This window comes from Neurospora tetrasperma (genome assembly GCF_000213175.1).
Source record: "Neurospora tetrasperma FGSC 2508 unplaced genomic scaffold NEUTE1scaffold_6, whole genome shotgun sequence".
NCBI lineage: Eukaryota > Fungi > Ascomycota > Sordariomycetes > Sordariales > Sordariaceae > Neurospora > Neurospora tetrasperma.
Window position 1 is genome coordinate 531016 of NW_009799104.1, and position 20543 is coordinate 551558.

Here is a 20543-nt window from a genome sequence, read left to right on the forward strand (position 1 = left end):
TTTATCCCTCAACTGCCATGGAAAAATAGCCCGGGCGATGAACAGCACAAACGTCTGTCAGCGGAAGGAGAACAGACGAAAGATAAGCCTACTCTTTGGAAACTCGGAGATTCCTCTGTACCGTGATACTGGATGGTAGGAGAGAGATATGGACATCGGACAACATAAGCGTCGCTGCGATCTCTCGGATGAATACTTCAGTGGTGAGCAGATGCGTAAGTTCGGCAAGAGCTTGCTAAGAAGGGTATGGAACTTACCTATAGTTCCAGAGCAAAGTCTGGCGAGTCTCGGCTAAGAGTCTCTTCCTCGACTGCAAGAAAAAAAGGATGAATGAGTAGCCGTGTGTTTGTTTGTTTGCTTCATCCTCACCCTAGCAGACAGCCGTCCATGGGAGACATCAAGGCCGATATGGGCGGTCAGCAGTTGGTACGACTCAAGCGCACCCTTCAGACGAGTTTGACTAACAACAGATTGAAGGAATGGACTACAAGGACGATCACGCTCAAGCAGAGATTGGAGGCTAGAATAGCGCAGACCTGGGAATGAGACGTATCAGTATGGCTCTTCATATCTGGAAGAGTGATGTTAGCCTCACGTTGCACAATGTCGGTCTGTCATTTCACAGTGATTACTCACTACCTAACACGATCATGGCTGATATCAGTACACAAACCACAGAAACATATATAGCAGTCCCGTCAAGATAGTACCGCAAATTTACAATGGTGGCGCATTGGACCCTGGCGTTCCAACGATATTTCGTAGTCCCAGAGATATCAATCCAGGTTACTCGTAGCAGACAACGCTCCGGACACTCTCGATCTCGTGCCAATCAGTGACTCTGATACGCAACACTTCGAGGTCCCAACCGATCTCGGGCTTTTTGGCCTTTCTTGGTCGACACATGCAACGACACATCTTGTTGTTTGGTACGTCGAGGAACCTGGAGGCCTCCTTTTCCACTAGACTGTCGTTCTTCCACCTAGTCAGAACACCCGATAGATGTGGAGGCTGTTCCTCGAAGAGATCAATAAGCTGGAAGTGTTGAACCCGCGAACCCTTCTCTCTCGAGGAATAGGAAACCCTGGCGAAAAGCTCAAAGGTCACTTCTTGGTCTTCTCGGAAGCATTGAGTTACTTCCTTGAATACTGAATCCAGACGGAAGCATGTTCTCAGGACGGTCGTACTTAATAAACCCTCTACGAGGGACTTGTTACGCAATGGGCTGCGGAAAGGTGGCCTGGCAAATGGCTGGTATTTGGGTGGGCTAATTGAGCGGGACTGCATCCATTCGATCGCATTCTCCAGCGGCTGGTTGGCCTCATTGGGAAGCTTCACAAATTGAGACGTATTATCCTCCTTGGGAGCAGCAGGCAGATGTTGGAAAACCTCATCCCAGTCAATGTCCTCATCAAGCAAGTTTTCCGTGTCGGCATTTTGATCGTTTCCGACGGGAACTGAACAGCTGTTTGCACTGCTACGTGGCGTTGATCTCCGTAGACTTGGGTCAAATATTTCAGGCGTAGAGTTCCCCTCCACAGCTCTGATGACACTGGATGGCGGAATCTGTGCGAATGGGTCCGCCAAGGAATCCAACAGCTTCGCCATAGCTTCTTCCTCTGACGATGCGACCGAGTACTCGTCAGCAGTCGCTACATTGCTGTCACCGGACGGAACCTCATACTCTCTAGCCAGGAGGGCATCACACGTAGGAACACTGTGGTATGTGAAGATGTCCTGTTCGCCTGCGTAGGCTGTCGGATCGCCACCTGTGAGCGAGTCAAAGAAAGCATCCGTTTCTTCACAGTCTTCTCTGCCAGCCCGTGGGTTGTTGGCACACAGCTCTAATAGCTCGGATCTGGAGTATGGGGGCGAATAGTAGCCTTCCTGGTCGGAGGTCATCGTGTCCACAAGCATATGCTCTTGGGTATCGCCTTCTTCCCATGATGAATATCCAACCGGGACATTGTCGTCGTAATCGTAACCATGATACTCTGAGAAGGATTCAAAAGATGGGAATACATATCCCCTTCTCTTGCTTTTTGGGCAGTCCCAATCAGTGTTTCGGCGTTTCAGGGAAGATGAAGTAGCCGGATGGTCAAGCTCCGTTGGAAGTGCTCCAGGCCCGTTCACGCCGTTGTTGACCGGTGCGGCATCATTGGCCGGAAGGGTTGTGGTAGTTGAAAAAGAGGGCACATCATGACTATAGAGAATACAAATTAGCATTTCAATGCGACATGAAGCGGGAGAACGGGCTTACGGAGCATCGGCAGTTGCCGCACTGGAAGGGTCCATCATATTCAGGACCACACTCAAGTCATCTGTGTCTGTGACTGTGATCTTGGAGGGACAATGTCCGATTGGGTACAAAAAATCGAGACTAATGATACTGATGGAAGTATAGGCGCGTCACGGTACTGTCGAGGTCGAAGCCATTGGGATACGATTGGCCTTTGGAAATTGGGACCGGGTGGTGGGAACCGGAAACTGCCTCTGGTGTTGACACGACTGGACTGAAAAGGACATGATGGTAGGAGAGGCCGGACGAGAGTCGAAGAGGACTTCAGTTGCGAAGACTGGACAAGTGGAATGAAGTGGAAATGTTTGAAATTTTCTCACTGTTCTTGAGAGTTGGCAAGTGCGAGTCGTCGAGGGGTTGATGCCCGCCTGATGATGATGGATGTATAAGTCGTACTTTCCTATTCTGGACGTCTTCAGCGGGCCCTTGAGGGCAGCTGGCGGGCGGGCAGACGGACGGGAGGGAGGCAGGCGGGAAGCAGGGAGGGTGACGGTGCCAAGTAATCAGGCCCCGCATCATAGCGAACCGAAGCCCCACCATTCGGCACCGGAGCCGAGATTTGTAGGGAGCTCGTGGCCTGAAAGCTAAACGCCAAGGACCGGCGACCGGGGCATTGTCAAGGAAGCATGGCTCCCTCTTTTTCGCTCCTTTATTGACGGCGCATTGAGGTTGCTCACGAAAGACCTGGCAACGTTCTGTTGGTGACGATGCGGTGAATCTGATCATTTGTTTGAAGGGTTGCCGAAAGAAACATTGGGCGCGACGGAATCCGGTTTCACGGCGTCACACGAATTTTAACCTTATCGATACCCCGCCATTGTTCGCTCCTGCGCCATCAGCCGCCCCTCGTCAAAGCTTCAGTCAGAGCATCACAGCATCACATCACCGCTGGAGCAGGCACGACTGCTGCTGCCGTTTACCTTGACGCGCTTGCCTCGACATATTGCGCTTTTTCCAACGACGAGGAAAATTCCTACACCTTCCATTAATCGTACCAATTTGGCTTGGTCAGGCCATTGTTACCTCTAGCGACCTACTGCGACTGCGACTGCGACTGCGACTGCGACTGCGACTGCGACTGCGGCCATCTGACGATAACTGGACAAACCCAAAGTCGACGCGACTGTTTGACTTGGCTCCTGCTCTTCAACCATACCATCCACCACCACTGCGCAGCTTTCTCGACTTCTATCCCCGAGCTTTCTTCTTTGCTATTTTCTACGACGAAGCTACCACAGTCATCAGCTTAACGCTACTCCACGACACAATGTTCTCTTCTTCGGTAAACGACCAAAGGTGCCCTCAATAGCTGCGTCTCGTACATTCGCTAACAGCCCAGAACAGAAACCCTACACGGCTGTTACGGTCGACATCGAACGATTGACAAGTGAGACATTCGCCGAAGACGATCTCAGCGGTATCCCCCAGCTTATCGAAGCCATCAACCTCCAGGCTTCGGGCCCAACCGAGGCTGCCCGTGCCATTCGCAAGAAACTCAAATATGGAAACCTGCACCGCCAGCTCCGAGCCCTGACCATCCTCGATGCTCTGATTCAGAATGCCGGTGCCCGCTTCCAGCGCTCCTTTGCGGATGAACCCCTCCTTGAGCGCTTGCGCTTTTGCGGTACCGCCGAGTTGTCGGACCCCTTGGTGAAGAAGAAGTGCTCCGAATTGTTTCGCAGCTGGACTGCCTACAAGAGCACTCCCGGCATGGAGCGCGTCGCGAACCTCTACAGGGTAAGCCCCTTTCAGTCTACACTTGTCGTGTGCCTGTCACGCTCACACCGCTCCAGGAACTTCCCCGTCGCAAGCAAGTCGTCACCCAAGAAAAGTCAAAGGTACTTAAGGAGACCGAGAACCCTTTTGGCGAAGACGAGGAGGAGGAACGTCAGCCATCAGCAAGCACCTCAGCTGCCCAGGCCCACTCATCAATCGCACAGCCAGCTTCCTCGTCATCGCATAGGCCGACGGTATCCAGTTCCAGCGGCCATGGTCACTCCTTCAGTCGATCCGGCAAGGACAAGTCAAAGAAGAGCAGCAGCAAATCCAAGAAGCACAGGCCGTTCAACCTCGAAGCCGAAAAGGATCAGATGACCAGGACTATCGCCGAGGCGTCCATTGCCTCCACAAACCTGATGAACACTTTGCAATCCATCAATCGAGAGAAGGAGCGCATTTCGGAGAACTCGACTGCAGTGGAGCGTTTCGAAAAGTGCAAAATGCTTAGAAGGAACATCTTGAGATATGTACGTGGCATTGTCTCCTGGCCACACCTGGACGGACTGCTGACAACCACAGATTCAACACGTCGAATCCGAACAATGGCTAGGAGGCCTTCTACATGCCAACGATGAACTCGTCCAAGCGCTCATGACTTTTGAGCAGCTGGACCGCTCTATTGACGCGGACAGCGACTCGGATGACGATCTCGCTGAACAAGCACATCTTTATCGGAGTATGTTCCCCTTTCCTTTTTGTTGTTCTCCCTCGCCTGCTAACAACTTCCAGTGGCAACTGAAAAAGCTGCCAAAGCCAAAGAATCCGGCGGTAGCGTACCCGGCAGTCCCCGCGCCCCCGTTGCGGGCATGGCTGGGCTCAGCATCACCAACACCCCTGCGAGCCCACCACCAATGCCTCCTCGTCCTGCGCCACCTCCCCGACCGTCTGCGGCTTCGAAGCCCTCAATGCTGAAGCCGCCTACAAGAAGGGTGGAACCGTCCGATGACGAGGATAGTGAGGTGGATGAGGACGAGAACGATCCGTTTGCTGACCGGAATGCTGTCTCGACCCCTAAGGTGGAGAGTGACGAGCCCAAGTGGTCGTAGGTTGGGTGGACGTGGATAGCATGGCGGGGATGAAGTGATGATAATACGACATGGATACGAATTGAGTTGCTACTTGCTTACTGGATAGCTATTTGCCTGGCTAGGAAACCTTTTTAACGACAGCGAGGGACGATAGTAATGGTACGGGGGAGTAGATCGAGCATGGAAAGCGAAACACTTCGCAGCATTATCCTGAGTTGTTTTACCAAGTTTAGCGATACATGGGAGGGGAATGAGTTATACCTTTTTGAGTTCTGGATGGCCAGTTATAATTGGGGGGCAAGTGGTGTTTTCTTTTCAAGTCATGCCTTCGTGGACGGAAACCATCATTACCATTCATCGTGCATAGCCAAATGGCAAGCCAACAGACATTCAGCATTATACTTTCTTCCCCTACCTTGCAAGGAAACAAAGCTGCATGACCAAGAAATCATTCAACATCTCTCAAGCCCCAACTCCCTCCCCATTATGATTTCGAACTCACCAAAGCAGTCCCATCCCTCACAAAGACTCTCTCCCCAAATTTCCAAACCTCATCAACAACCAACTGCTTTCTGCTTATCTTCCCACTTCCATCCAGCAGATCCTCAACCTCAACCTCCACCTCCTCAAAAACCACCAAATCCGCATCCGCCCCCGACTCCAAACTCCCCTTGACGCCCTTCAATCCCAGCATCTCGGCCGGCGTGCTAGTCACACTCGCCAACGCCTTGGGCACCGGCATCCCCGTCCATTGCAAGACATTGTTCACGCATTCGAGGAGAGTGGCTGAGCTACCTGCTATTCCTCCTCCTCCTCCACATTTTTTCTTCTTTTCTACCCCATTGCCATTTTGGGTTGTTGCCTCCTCACCCTGACTTCTTCCCGGGCCGCCATTGACATAGCCATTGACGTGGTTCCCATTTTGTTTTCCCACCAATAGCGATTGTGGTGGTGACGACGGTGGTGACGGCGGCAATGACGACGACGACGGCGGTGGCTCAGCAATACAAAGCTTACTCCCCCTCTTTTCAATCCACTCTGTTTTCTCCCCATTAACCCACTCGTACTTCCCATCCGGCATGCCCGCCAGATGCATCGCGTCCGTAACCAGAATGAAACCCCTAGGGTGCAAGTTATACGCCAAACAGACGGACAAGGGGTGCAAGTGGATGCCGTCCGCTATTACGCCGTAATAGGGTCTTTTGCAAGTCTTATCTTCTTCACCTTCTTCTCCTGATACAGATACAGATGCAGGTGCAGGTGCAGGTGCAGATGCAGGTAATCCCAAAAGACCAAACACCCCCGGTTCGCGATGATGCAGGGGTTTCATGGCGTTGAACAAGTGGGTGATCATCTTTGCGCCCGCTTTGACTGCCGCGGAAGCTACAGGGAGGGAAGTCTCGGTGTGTCCTATGGATACGATAATTCCGCGGGCGACGAGCTCGGGAATGAGAGTGACGATGGACCCGCGTTCGGGAGCGATGGTGATTAATTTGATGTTTGCTCCTCCTCCCGAGGACCCGGAGGAGGAGGAAAGGTTGGAAGAGCCGTAGACGTGTTCGAGATCTTGGAAAGAGTGGGCGGCGCGCAGGACGGAGGGGTCGTGGATCCCGTGTTGGAGGGGAGAGAGGAAGGGGCCTTCGACGTGGGCGCCGAGGGATTCGGATCCATTTTGGGGGTTGCGGTGGTGGTGGTTGGAGGAGGAGGAGATACCGGGGAGAGGACCGAGGTGTGGAAGCGCGGAGTGGTATAGTTCAGGCTTCTGGGAAGTTAAAGTGGGGAGATAGGAAGTGACGCCGGTGCGGATGAGTTTCTTGTTGAGAGAGTGGATGTTTTTGAGGTATTCGGTGGAGGAGGTGAGGGTGGAAAAGTTGAAGCCGAAGGCGCCGTTGAGTTGGCAGTCGATGAGGCCGGGGGACACGATGCGGTTTTGGAGATCGAGGGTGATGTCTGGGAGGAGGGTGTTGTTCGAGGGTTCGAGGATCTTGCCGGTTAGGGAGTCGATGAAGAGGTCGGATGGGATGAGGGAGTCGCCGATGATGAGACGGCAGTTGGTCAGTTTGGTGATGCCGGTGCCGGTGTCGGTGCCGGTTAGAGGCGGGGAGGGGGATGTAGCTGCTGGCATGGTGAGGATCGTGTGAAGCTGGATGAACGATGTCAAGTTCTTGGCGGGAGATTCACTCGAGAGATCAAAGTTCTCGGGGAGGGGCTTGGTGATATGAACGCTTGTTCATCAAGTTGATAGGTCGTTCTGTCCTTCCGTTGGTGATACTTGTTATCGGACGCTAAGACGAGATGGGGGATCTACACAAACACCGGACGATACCGTTGGTATCTTCATCCGCGTCATTTCCGGACAACCTCACCAAAGGAACGATGAGATAACGGCGCAAGATCGGATGAAGATAGGAGTGTTACGGCGTAACGAGACATCATCACTGTCCACGACGAGGTGTGCAAGGTGTGTTGCCTTTTGTGGCAAAGTTAGTGGATTGTCATCAACCAAGGGCGCACATGGTGCCTGCCGCGAATGGTATTCGTCAAGGATGGTTGTGATCCCCGGACGAAGCTCAGTCGGAGAAGGATTCTCCATCACCATCAAACGAGGGAAGATGTTTGCTCGGCATTGGCAGATAGTCGGGCCGCCAGATCCATCACACCTCAGAAATTGATATCAAGGTGAGTGAGTGTTGATCGGGATCGTTGCGAGTCTTTATCATGGACATCTCAAGTGTAACGTTGCTGGTCGATGCCAAAAAGTGAGAATTACGACGCCCAAAAGCGACGTTGTCCAAGATCACGGGAAGAAAAACACATGTCAGAAATGGTGGAGGATCAACGGAAATCCAACGCCTACCCAATCTAGCCAAGCGCCGCCCAATCGATCACCAACTAACCAATCATCTTTTTCCTACCAGTGAATGGCTCTCTAGCGGCCACTGTAGCACTACAATGATCTCACCACCACCAACAAACCGCGTTAACGTGTTCTCCATTGACAACCACCTACACTATTGTTACACCACACACCCTCTACCTCCACCCACCACTTTCAGCAAACACCAAGACCCCATATCATGTTGACATAGCCATCGCCGTTACGTGACATGACATTATCCCAGTAGTGAACTGGAACATTGAAACAGCGGGCGCTTTTGGTTGACGTACTCATCTTCAGCCCTCTCAAACCTTGGTCAGCCTCCTCAGCCTCCAATCGCCGTCATGGATGCCGATCTAGACCCACTATGGCAGGATATGGACTGGTACGTACACATCATCTCATCCTGGCTCTTCACGACTCACTTCACACGTGTTATGGTTACCGGTCCCCCGGGTCGTCTTCCGTCATCATCACTCAATCTCAGACATGGTTGATCGGACTCGGTATCTCGTTCTCCGGGTCTTCTTCCGGTCCGGCTCCGGTCCGGCTCCGGGTCCCGGTCCCGGACAGTCGCCTCCTCCCATACACCATCATCCAACCTCATCACAATATGCCATACAGCAAGCTAATCTCAACCTCCCCTCACTCTCAGGGCCATAGGCCAAATGTTAATCATGGGCTGGGACGGCACCGAAGTTACCCCCCAAATCCGTGAGCTCATCACAGACCACCACCTCGGCTCCATCCTCCTAACAGCCAAGAACCTCAAATGTACTCATCACCTTGTACTCTCCCCCCAATCTAGAATCCAGTAGTCCATACTAACACCCCCATCACCAGCCGCCCACCAAACAGCAAAGCTCGTCCAAGAGCTACAAACCATCGCCCACAATGCCGGCCACCCCTACCCCCTCCTCATCGCCCTCGACCAAGAAAACGGGGGGGTCAACTCCCTCTTTGACGAAGAACACATCTGCCAATTCCCCTCCTCCATGGGCCAGGCCGCGGCCGGTAGTCCTGACCTCTCCTACCAACTAGCCAAAGCAACCGCCACCGAAGTCTCTGCCTGCGGCGTCAACCTCATCCTCGGCCCCGTTTTGGACGTCCTTACCAACGCGCGCTACCAGCCTTTAGGAGTCCGCGCCACCTCCGACGACCCGCAAGAAGTCTCCCAGTATGGAATTGCCGCCATGAAGGGGTACAAAGACGCCGGCGTCGCCACGTGCGGGAAACATTTTCCCTCTTACGGCAACCTGGATTTCCTGGGTAGTAGTTTGGATATACCCATTATCACGCAGACGCTCGAAGAACTGGCTTTGTCAGCGCTGGTGCCCTTCCGGAACGCGATTGCCACGGGCAAGTTGGACGCCATGTTCGTCGGCGGGTGCGGGATCACGAATCCGAGCATGAAAGTGGCGCATGCGTGTTTGAGCGAGCAAGTGGTTGATGAACTTTTGCGGGAAGAGCTGGGGTTCACTGGGGTCGCGATATCAGAGTGTTTGGAGATGGAAGCTCTTCGCACGGAGATGGGGGTACGAACGGGGACCATCATGGCTGTGCAGGCCGGGTGTGATTTGGTGTTGTTGTGCAGGGCGTATGATGTCCAGCTGGAGGCGATTTCTGGACTGAAGTTGGGACTGGAGAATGAGGTGTTGACCAAGGAGAGGGTTTATACGAGCTTGAGAAGGGTGTTGAAGATGAAGAGGGGGTGTACGGATTGGGCCAAGGCGCTGAATCCGCCGGGGATCTCGCTGCTGAAGCAGATTCACCCGAGCCATCTGGCGTTGAGCATGAAGGCGTACGATGACTCGATTACGGTGATGAGGGATAACGAGAAGTTGTTGCCGCTCAATGAAAGCATGCATCAGGAGGAGGAACTGTTGCTTTTGACGCCGCTGGTTAAGCCGTTGCCGGCGTCGGCCATGACGAAGACGATTCTTGAAGGTTCGACCAAGATAAGGTCGGAGAATCCTATTCATGATAAATGGATACATAGGGAGCGCAGTGCCATTATGAGTGGCGAGGGAGTGTTTAGGGAACTTGGGAGATCTCTAGCCCGCGCTAGACATGGCAAGTTGCTTCACACCTCTTATACCGCCAACGGTGTGCGGCCAGGTATGATTTCCTCCTTTCCCCTTCCCCATTAACATGCCTTTACTAACACCATCCAGTCCACGAATCCCTCATCCAACGCGCCTCAACCATCATCCTCCTCACCGCCGACGCCAACAGGAACCTCTACCAAGCCGGCTTCACCAAACACGTAGCAATGATGTGTTCCCTCCTCAAAGCCTCGGGCCACAAAAAGAACCTCATCGTCATAGCCGTCTCCTCTCCCTACGACTTCGCCATGGACAAGTCCATCGGGACCTACATCTGCACCTTTGACTTCACCGAAACCGCCATGTCCGCTTTAGTCCGCGCCTTATGCGGCGCTTTCACCCCGCACGGCACCCTCCCCGGTACCCTCCGCAAAGCCCCCCGCAAGGCCGTCCAAAGCTCCGCAGGCGGCAAATCCAAAACCCGCACGCAGCACTGGCTCGTCGAACCCTACGACATCGAACGAGACACCAAAGGACTTCAGGACCTCCTCTTCGCCATGGTCCGCGGCAGCGCGCCCAACCATCAATACTTTTACGCCTTCGGCCCACACTCCTTCTCGCTGTTATCCGACGTGATGACTATGGAGCAGCAGCAGCACGAAGAAGAAGATAAAAAGAAAATGGAAGAGCAGCAGCACTTTGTCGTCCGCAACTCCTCCACCGGCGCTTTGTACGGGTTTTGCTCCACTTACTACCTCCCCTCCACTTTCACGGGGATCATAGGCGCCATCTTCGTCGACCCGTCCAAACGTAACCTGTCGATAGGGTACTCCCTCCACCGCCGGGCCGTGAGGAACCTCCTCCAGAAACATCCGGACATCAAGCAATTCCAGCTGGGGTGCTGTCTCCCTGGTATTTTCCCCGGTATCCCACTCGACCAGTCTGATGCCCTGTCCATGTCGTCAGCTATAACCCCTGGATCTACCACATCTTCCACCGCCGCTTCCTCTGGTCTGAAATCCTGGTTCTCCACTACCTGCGGATGGGATTTATCCCCTTCTTCATCCTCCTCGAGCGTTGTCCGTACCCGCAAAATCTACAACCTCCTCCTCCCCTCTCTCCAATCCTGGTCCTCACCCCCAGACTTACCCACCACCCTCCAGTTGGCCGGTATCTCCTTCGACCTCATCCCCGGCGGCGGCAGCGGGCGCACCCCAAATTCAACCCCAAATTCACCCCTGTCTGCAGAACAAGAATCCGTCCTCTCTTTCGTCTCATCCCACGCCACACCCGAAATCCTCGCTCTTTACCGACTTGCTCTTCTTCAATCTCCTCCTTATTCTTCTTCTTTGTCATATTCTTCTTCTGCTTCCCCTACTGATCCTACCTCGTACAATAACAACCACCATAACAACCATAACAACAACAACACATGGATCATCCGCGCCAAGATCGAGTCCCAGTCCCCTCCAGCCCCTGGAGTAGTAGAAGGAGGAGGAGGAGGAGGAGGAGGAGGAGGAGCAGAGCAAGTAATAGGCACCATCATAATCAGCAGCGAGTTAGGAAGGGACTTACATCTCCCTTCTTTGTCGTCGGCTTCGGCATCTTCTAGGGGTGGCACCGGGGGAATCATTGCGCCTGTTGTGTCGTCCATGATGGGGCAACAACAAACAAACGCAAATCTGTTGGTGTTGCAGGGGTTGGTGATGTTGGGGTTGAGACAGAATAAGAGGGAGAAGATGGCTAGTTGCTTGTTGAATTGGGTGAGTAATGGCAATGGCAATGGCAATGGCAATGGCAATGGCAATGGCAATGGCAATGGCAATGGCAATGGCAATGGCAATGGTGGTGGTGGCAGTGGATCAGGGGATGGGGGACAGCAGCAGAACAATAGTGTGGAAACGTTGTTGGGTATGGGATTTGAGGTGCAGCAGGTTTGGGAAGAGGTGGTTAATGGGGTTGAGCAGGTGAGTTTACCTTTTTTTTCCCTTTGAGACTGATAAGAGGCAAGGATGTTGAGGAGTGATTGATTGCTAACCTGGTTACAGTTTGCTTCGCTTGCTTAGGCCATCTCGGTCAGCTTGGATATGTTACGATTGATGATACGGTCTTTTCTTCTTTGGATACGCGGTAAGCGTAATTGTGGCTGATTATTTTGACACGTTGGAGGGATGTACTTATGGTGATATACGACTTGTTTTTTGTTTCTTAGTCACTTAACGCCGACGGTTCTACGCGTGTCTCGGGTTGTTTGTAGTTAGGATATCAATCAGAAATTGCCTTGTTTGGTTATTTGCTTCCGTTATTAGGGGTATTCAAGATTAGCAAATACAGTCAATCTACCCGTGGTGTATCCAGTCATTAAAACAATCTTTGCCATTTTCAATCCATGGACTCCGGTGTCATCCTCACTACCCAAGCATTTTCCCCTTTTCGGGATTAGGCGTCAATCTTCTTAACGCTTCAGCAGCAAAAACGGGATCAGTTAGCCTGGATGCCATCCTGTCTGGCTTCAGGTCATACTCCGACTCAGCTTCAGAGTCCCCATCCGAGGTATGGCCGTATGATGAGGTCCCGAGGAGCCCTAGAAGGCCATGACTTTTGGGGACGGGTTGGGCTAGAATCTTTTGCTCCAAAGCCGTGTGGACTGAGGACTGGGCTGGCTCGACGTTTGTGGTGAGAAGTATTGGCACCGTTTGTGCCAACGGGGAAATGGGAGAAGACGAGGAGCGGGTGGCAGTTGCTTTTGGTGTCGACTCTGGGGTTAGTGGTCCAGCGGCGGTTTTGAGCTTGGTCGGCGGGGTACCAAGGCCCTTCCTGATGGGCAGGGACTGGTCAGAACCGCGGTTGTGGCCGGATTCTCGGCGTTCAACCGATTTGAAGTACTGCCACACATTAGCACTGTCTGTTCTTCATCGACAGGTCCACAAACAGAAACACAAACCTTGACCGTCTTCCACTTGAGTTCCCCCGCTGCCTCCTCATCACAGACTACGATAGCCCTCTCATGCATCTGCAACGCCGAGCCAGTCCACATACTACTCACTCCCTCTTCCACGCATTTTTTCAACGCCCTCGCCTTTTTGGCACCAAGAACAATCATCAGCACCTCCCTCGCCTCTAGGACCGTCTTTACCCCCACCGTCAACGCCAACTGGGGCACCTTGTTCACATCATCATCGAAGAATCGACTGTTTGCAAGGATGGTGTCCTCCGCTAGTGCCACGACACGCGTTCGTGAGGCCAAGCTGGAGCCAGGCTCGTTGAAAGCTAAGTGTCCATCCTCTCCCAAGCCGGCAAGAAACAGGTCGATTCCGCCGGCAGCAGCAATCTTGGCTTCGTAGCGTGAGCACTCGGCAGCGAGGTCTGGAGCGAGGCCATTGAGAAGGTTGGTATTTTGTGGGGGGATATTGACTTGGGAGAAGAAGTTATCGTGCATGAAGGAGGCGTAGGATTGAGGGTGGGTCGGGGGAAGGGAGACGTATTCATCCTGCAATCATTGTCAGCAAGATATGGGAAGACGGAACTTCCGAGTTTTGGTGGTTCTTACCATATTGAAGGTTATGACATTTTCGAAGGAGACCAAACCGGCCTTGTACTTCTCTACAAGACACTTGTAGATGCCAAGGGGACTGGAGCCGGTCGGGAGACCGAGGACAAATGGGCGAGTGCGGGTAGGAGAGAAGGAGTTGATGCGGTTGACGATGTAGTCGGCCACGTAGGAGCTGGCGGATTCAGCGTTGTCGCGGATGACGAGCCCCATATTGCTGGTTGAGTGATGCTTTGATGGTGGAGAGAACGGGGACAGGGTGCTCGAATGGGTGAGGGATTAGAGACGATACTGTCAAGGGCAGAGACAATGTCTCGGTGAATGGGGAAAAGAATGACTAAAGGGAAGAAATACCTCTACCGTGGAGTTTTGTGAGATTCCCGTCAACAGAGCCGCCCCCGTCCCGTCGTCAGCCATCAAGATGCACTAACGTCGATGCTCGAGACTGGCAAGGGCGACCATCCATCAACTCCAGGGTCCAGTCATGACGGGCAGGGCATCTCCACGAACTGGGGTATCGACCCCGCAATAGGTGGCATCAGAAAATGATCAATCCATCCCGTCGTACCTTCCAGATGACCGACTAGAGGTAGGTACCTCAATCCTCTAGATCCACAAGATAAGCAAGAGGAGGACAGATGGAACGTTCATCTTTGGGAATCATAACATCGCCAGCTTCGCGCCGGGTATCAATGGGGCACAGCGTTTGGTCGTTTGTGTGTCATTGTGATTGGCGGCGACCGACACTTGTGGTTGTTATCTTGCCACAAAGTCGACTTGTGAGAATCAAGGAGGGAGAGGCTTCGTGGAGGTGACGTCCCAACACGGTTATTTCCGTTGTCCTGCGCTGATCTGGGCACAAGTGATACCTTGTGCCTGCGTTGGTCGTGGGAGACACTTGTCGCGATTTCATCCGACAAGCAGGGCGGTTTGTTATAAGAGTGAGAAATGGAATTTGATTGCAACCCTCAGTTCGGGAGACTCTTTGCGACCTACACTAGTAGAGGAAGGTACGCACAAAGTCTGAGGCAACTGAATTGTCATTGTCGTCGTCGAGTTCCTTCCTTCCATACTGAGATGATTTGATATGGCTCGTGCACAGCAGCCCTAAGACTTTAGTGTCAAGACTTTGCAGAAACTGGCCTGCTGCACGGGCCATGCTCAGCAGCGCACTGTACTTTGGCGTTCATTGACACCGTGACTGGCGGGCTTCAAGTTCAATTGTCGATTCGGATGACTTTGTTCTTCAATCTTTCCACCTTCAATCCCACATTCCATCCCCTCCATGTTATGATCGCATTCTGGATGATTCCAAGCCGGCTTGAGAACCGGGCTTGTCGACCACACTTTCTTGTCGACTGATTGCTACTTTCTGCCCCTCGGTTGGTTCCGATTATTGACGCAATTGCATTGCTTGATGTCAAGCGCCCTCCCTCCAACTTGCAGCGACCAAAAGACCGAGCAACATACAAAAAGGCAACGTTACTTTCGCACCTTGTGCATTCGTTCCTCCACTTGATGTGCACAACAACCAACCATCAGCGAAATCCTGAGACACACTCGTTGACATCACTGAGATGATAGTCTTCCACAGGCCTTCTTTCTCCTGAACATCTACATAGTATCAAGCGCTGCTTGCCAAGTTGTTACCCGCTGCCCTTCTCCTGGTTACATCCACTCAGCTGCTTTCTGCCAAGTTGGAACGTCATTGGCTCTGCTCTTTATTCGCAATATCTTCACTCCTGCACCCCACACTTCCTCATTGTCCTCCAGTGTTCATGTTTCGCCTTGGTATGATACTAGCTTGTGCGGTCAAGCTTTGTCGTCAAAGCTGATCACACTACATCGCTAACTTTCTCTCACATATTGTAATGATTGCAATGGACTCATGCTTCAACCAAGGTTTCTGATTTTGAGGAGCCTAGATCGCTCTCTGGCAATCAATACAGCATCTGGACAAGAAGAGCCGTACAGGTATTCCTTCCTCTTGCGGCCCTGGGTAACTAACATTGCCCTCTTTGACGGCTGTAACATAGCATTTTGTTAGCCTCCCCTCATCAGCTCGTCACCTTTCCTTCCCTCCCTCTTGTTGCCAACCTTTTGCTTCTCACCGCCACACTATCGTACTTTACTTCCAACATACCAAGCTACAGATTCTGTTTCAGCAGAGCCTCAAGATCATCATCGCATTGTTTCCGCCATCTGTATCCAGCGGCTTGTTGTCAGTCTTTGGGCTCGCCATCTGCCTCTTGTCCAGAGTGGTGAGGGCGACAAGATCGACGACGTGTATTATTTTTCCTGCTCTCGACAGCAGTCATCATCATTCTGTCAGGCTATGGTTAGAACAGGTGCATCCTATTCACTCGGCATTTGTCTCATCCTCCCTTGAGTCTTTAAATGACTTAAGAAAGGCCTTCCTTCCGTTAGTCTACTCTCGACCTCAAATGCCAAGCAGTCACTCGTTTTCGCAATGGCATCCCTCAAGCTATTAATCATAAACGCCCTCAAATCGCTCTCGCGAGGCAGATCCTTCTTGCAAGCTTTACTTGCCCTTTGGATCAGCCCCAAGTCCAACCCCAACAAACTCAAAAAGATCAAAGTATTTCGAAGGACCAGGGAGGAGTTTCTTAAAGAGGCCAAGAAGCTCCTTCTCGGACCGATCGGCAGCAATCACTTTATAACAAACAGCGGCCCAATCCCAAACGACCCTCTTTTGTTACTCTCCAAGAAGCTCAAGGCACAATTCGAAAAAGGTTTACAGACCAACCCAGCATGTATGCTTCCCTCTTACAACCACCAACTGCCTGGCGGACATGAAAGTGGCCAGTATCTGGCGGTCGACATTGGTGGCTCGACACTTCGCGTGGGTGTGGTGGACCTGAAGGGCCGACAGACCACAGATGATGACGACAGCAACATTGTCCATATGGACAGCTACAAAATAGACAGGAACGTCCGACTGCTTCGGGGGGCATTTTTCTTCAAATGGATGGCTCGGAAAATAGAGACAAGCTTGAAGAAGGCAATTGACGCTGGGCACATTTCGAAAGCGGAATATGAGGTGGGAGATCCAATGCCAATGGGATTGGCCTGGAGCTTCCCTCTAGAGTATGTTAATCACTTCACTTTTCTTTCATCCCAAGATCAGCCAACTAACACTACGACAGGCAAACATCACCCAACGGAGGAAACATCTGCCCCATGGGCAAGTCTTTTCTTGCATGCGACGGACTGATTGGACAGGACCTTGGCGCCACCTGCAACAAGATTCTCCAAGAACTCCGAGTAAACGTCGAGGTTGTCTCGATAGTCAACGATTCCAACGCCACTTTGCTTTCGTCGGCATACTCCAGCCCATCGGCACGCTTCGGACTGATTCTTGGAACTGGCGTCAACATTGCTGCCCACCTCCCGGTAAATCTCATTGGAAAATCCAAGTTTGGGGAACGACCCGACAGCTGGTATGAGCAAGCGAGCCATGTCATGGTCAACACCGAGTTGGGCATGTTTGGCCGTGACATTTTGCCCCTGACGCGATGGGACAAGATACTCAAAGCCGGTCACGAAAGGCCCGACTTCCAGCCGCTTGAGCATCTGGTCAGTGGGTACTACCTCGGTGAGGTGTTCCGGATTGTCTTGTTGGAGGCGATCAAGACGACGGGTCTGTTGGGAGGAAAGATTTCACCGCTGTTGTTGGATGCGTATTCTATGGATACTGGGACCATGTCACTAATCATTAAGTAAGTTGCCCTCTCTTCTCTGTTTGTCTTTCTACTCTCGACTGGCTTACTAACACATATATCAGTGGACGAGATGCCAGAGGAAGAGCCGAAGCAGTCTTTTCACAGCTCTACCACCTACCAGCCGGTTATCCCAGCACCGAGGACATGCGGTTCATGCAGCAACTAGCGGGTTATATCGCCCAGCGATCGGCTTCCATCGTCGCTGCCTCGGTGTTTGCGTTGTGGGAGCTCAAGAATGAGGCTGAACAAACCTTTTTGGACGAACTGGAGCCCGAGTCACCATTCAGCGAGGAAACAGCGGTAGAGTTAATGATGGAGCGAACCACGGTAGGGTATACCGGATCGGTTTTGACATGTTTTCCGGGTTACAAGGAGACATTGCAAAAGTATTTGGACCAGCTGATGATGTCTTCGGGGCACAACTTGAAGGAGCGGAGGATAGATTTGGTTGAGGCAAAGGAGAGTTCACTGCTTGGGGCGGCCGTGTCGTTGGCGGGTGTTGTGGAGGAGGAGAGGATGGGGTTGAATGAGAAGAAGGACATGGCGTACTAAGATTTGCGTGGCATTATGGATAACAATAATAATGATAATGATCATATTCACGCGGACTACCTAACTAACTAGTCGCCCATTGTGGGCATGCGGTCCTTCATATCAGTCAAAGTCAGGAGGAAAACCCGTGTTTCCCGGAGGGAAAACCTCCCGCTTCCACTCCGCCGCGCGCCCGAAGCTAAGCGGGCTATGGATATTTGTTTTTCGTTGATGGTGTTCTCTTAGTTGTGCACCAATCCGTTATGGTTTCAAGCTATCTGCAGTGAGAATGTCGTCGCCAGAACTGAAGTCAAAAACAGACCATGCTCAGTCAACTTGGCACTGTGCTCGTCATAACTGAACTGAACCCCAGACTCGGCAGTCCACTCTTGACGGGACGAGTTCTCCACATTTGTCCATCCCGTCTGGGGTTCATCTCGTCTCCACTCGAGCTTCTTTCTTCGTCCCGTCTTCTTTTTTTTAAATCAAGATGCGATTGAACGCTCGTCAGCTCTGTTATGGGCAGAAAGATGGCTTCTGACGGCAAGGTATGGAGTATGAAGCGCGATTGATTCTGATAACGCTTCAGGAGTGGTCGACGAGTGTTAGTGAAACCTGAGCTGCCTGACTTTTTGGCACACCCACCAGGCACGGCACTTCCAACCCCCCCAGCAGACAGAGTCTTGGCAGCCAATATCTTGTATGACGCTGCCCTGGCCTTGCAACTTGACGGCATCTGATTGAACACTATACCCGCTGCAGATACAGTTCGCTGATCACAGCCCTCTTCTGTCTGGCCTCGCTGACATCGGACTGGATCAGTTGGCGCAAGCCGGCAACGATAACACCTACCATCACACTCTCTCACCCGTCCCGTCGCAACCCATTCCACATCAATTGATCACACGGCGCAATCTGAAAAGATACCCAGCCTTGATATCTGACCATACTCCCAATGAAAGCAAGGGTCCCGTCTCTCGCCATCGTCGACCAACACATCCAGGCCTCGCTTCCCTCAGCCTCAGCCTCAGCCGATTGAACGGACAGCCGTGGGACACACCACACCATGAGTTATAGAAGCGGCAAGGTATAAGCAACACCGTTATCGGGACCTATCCCGCCAGATCACCATTCGAACCAAACTAGCCGCGGTTAGTCGTCACCGCGATCGACACACACGAGCAACGATATCGAATCCGGCCAATCTCTACCCATCTGTTAACACCACCGACGATGCAATGGCCAGCTTCAATTCCATACCACAGCTCCCCAATGGCGCACCAGTCGATACTGCCGACGCCCTCGGGCTGAGCGCCGCCGGTCAACCCATGGGCATGGGCATGGGAATGGGCATGGGCGATCCCTTTGGCTTTGAAGAAGCGCTTCTGTATGTCATCACCACCTCATCTCTCAACACCACCAGCAAATCGCAAACCATTAACCTTCCCAATTCCAACCTCCACAGTGATGTCAACGCCGACCTCCACGCCGGAATCCCCTTCACCCCCTCCGCCTACGACTTCGACAACTTCACCTTCGAAGACCCCTTCTCCGCGACAACATCCTTCCCTCCCCTACCCGCGCACTCGCAAGGGCACAGCCACATCCACATCCAGGGCCATGGCCACACACCATATAACCTCCCATCCGTCGGCGGGGGTCCCATCGTCGGCGCCGTCGCCGCCGAAGCCGAAGCCGCCCTCAAAATAACCACCAACGAAGTCGACTCGCCCTCCGACCTGCTCGACAACAAGCTGCTCGGCTTCAGCCCGCCCATCCCCTCCGGGCAAGCGACCCTGGTCGACTCTGAAACGGGGCGGTTCGCCGACTTGAACATGACCGCCGAGCTATACGGCATGTTTTTTGTTGCTGAGGACGTGTTTGCCAGTAACACGCCCGTTAGTGACCAAGGACAGGGACTGGGGCAGGGACAGGCACAGGCACAGGCACAGCACCCCGGTGCGAGGCCGTTGGAGTTGACCTGTTATCGGAGGAATCTCTGGCAATGTACAGGGCAAATTACGTTGCCCAGACATGCGTTGCATTGCTCGCTTTTGCTAGATGGCAACGAGCAGCAGGTTGGTGGCAATGGGGCAGCAGGGAGACAGGTGCGGATCAAAGAGCTGTGGGCGTCCATCACGGCTATGGAGAGTATCGAGGGGAAGCCGACGGAGATTATCAGCATTCCGTGGAAGAGTAATAATCCCGCTTTTGCCGCCGCAGGGGGAGGGGGACAACAACAAGGACAGCAGCCAGAAGAATCGTCAAGGACAGCGACCACACCACCAAAGCAGTTACTCGACTTATCCGCCGGACAAGAAATCGATAAAAGCGGGAACAGAGTGTCGATACCCGTGTCGTGGAAGCGGTTGCAATTTAAGCATGCCACAGCGAACAATGGACGGAGAAAGGGGTTGCAGCAGCATTATGTGGTGCAAATCAACTTGTTGGCCAAGACCGCTGAGTCAGGGGACAAGCTGATCAAGTTGGCGGAGATCCAATCCGGCCCGGTGATTGTGAGGGGGAGGAGTCCGAGGAATTTTGACAGTAGGAGGGATGTGCCGTTGACGGGCGATCGGAAGGGCATGTTGCAACGGACAAATACGGAGGGGTCTGGTGGTGTTGGTGCTGGTGCTGGTGGGAACAGCAGCCATGACAAACAACAGACGCAGCAGCAGCAGCAGCAGCAG

General features: G+C 52.8%; 7 protein-coding genes across 7 annotated transcripts in view; 4 read left to right on the plus strand and 3 right to left on the minus strand.

Moving 5' to 3' along the window:
* Positions 1–786: 786 nt before the first annotated feature.
* On the minus strand, positions 787–2298 carry NEUTE1DRAFT_112593 (uncharacterized protein; the record flags this gene model as incomplete). The annotated part of the gene is made up of 2 exons (XM_009855738.1): positions 787–2203; positions 2261–2298. 2 exons carry the CDS (start codon positions 2296–2298, stop codon positions 787–789), a joined length of 1455 nt encoding a protein of 484 aa, XP_009854040.1.
* Positions 2299–3566: 1268 nt separating this feature from the next.
* On the plus strand, positions 3567–5124 carry NEUTE1DRAFT_140386 (uncharacterized protein; the record flags this gene model as incomplete). The annotated part of the gene is made up of 5 exons (XM_009855739.1): positions 3567–3581; positions 3644–4036; positions 4093–4545; positions 4598–4754; positions 4808–5124. The coding sequence occupies 5 exons, from the start codon at positions 3567–3569 to the stop codon at positions 5122–5124; spliced, it is 1335 nt and encodes a 444-aa protein (XP_009854041.1).
* Positions 5125–5479: 355 nt separating this feature from the next.
* NEUTE1DRAFT_68347 (uncharacterized protein) lies at positions 5480–7231 on the minus strand (the record flags this gene model as incomplete). Its single annotated transcript, XM_009855740.1, has 1 exon — positions 5480–7231. The coding sequence occupies one exon, from the start codon at positions 7229–7231 to the stop codon at positions 5591–5593; it is 1641 nt and encodes a 546-aa protein (XP_009854042.1).
* A 1097-nt stretch (positions 7232–8328) lies between these two features.
* On the plus strand, positions 8329–12320 carry NEUTE1DRAFT_124384 (uncharacterized protein; the record flags this gene model as incomplete). Its single annotated transcript, XM_009855741.1, has 5 exons — positions 8329–8369; positions 8640–8758; positions 8828–10102; positions 10159–11996; positions 12078–12320. The coding sequence occupies 5 exons, from the start codon at positions 8329–8331 to the stop codon at positions 12093–12095; spliced, it is 3291 nt and encodes a 1096-aa protein (XP_009854043.1).
* Positions 12321–12440: 120 nt separating this feature from the next.
* Positions 12441–13792, minus strand: NEUTE1DRAFT_124385 (uncharacterized protein; the record flags this gene model as incomplete). Its single annotated transcript, XM_009855742.1, has 3 exons — positions 12441–12914; positions 12974–13519; positions 13580–13792. 3 exons carry the CDS (start codon positions 13790–13792, stop codon positions 12441–12443), a joined length of 1233 nt encoding a protein of 410 aa, XP_009854044.1.
* Positions 13793–16049: 2257 nt separating this feature from the next.
* On the plus strand, positions 16050–17928 carry NEUTE1DRAFT_87040 (uncharacterized protein; the record flags this gene model as incomplete). The annotated part of the gene is made up of 3 exons (XM_009855743.1): positions 16050–16687; positions 16747–17319; positions 17385–17928. 3 exons carry the CDS (start codon positions 16050–16052, stop codon positions 17872–17874), a joined length of 1701 nt encoding a protein of 566 aa, XP_009854045.1.
* Positions 17929–19000: 1072 nt separating this feature from the next.
* The window catches only part of NEUTE1DRAFT_124387 (uncharacterized protein), a gene marked incomplete at both ends in the record, with an annotated part of 3695 nt that continues 2152 nt past the window's right edge, over positions 19001–20543 (plus strand). The window contains 2 exons of the mRNA XM_009855744.1: positions 19001–19240; positions 19319–20490. Coding sequence (XP_009854046.1) covers positions 19092–19240; positions 19319–20490 — 1321 coding nt within the window. The remainder of the gene's footprint in view (positions 19241–19318; positions 20491–20543) is intronic.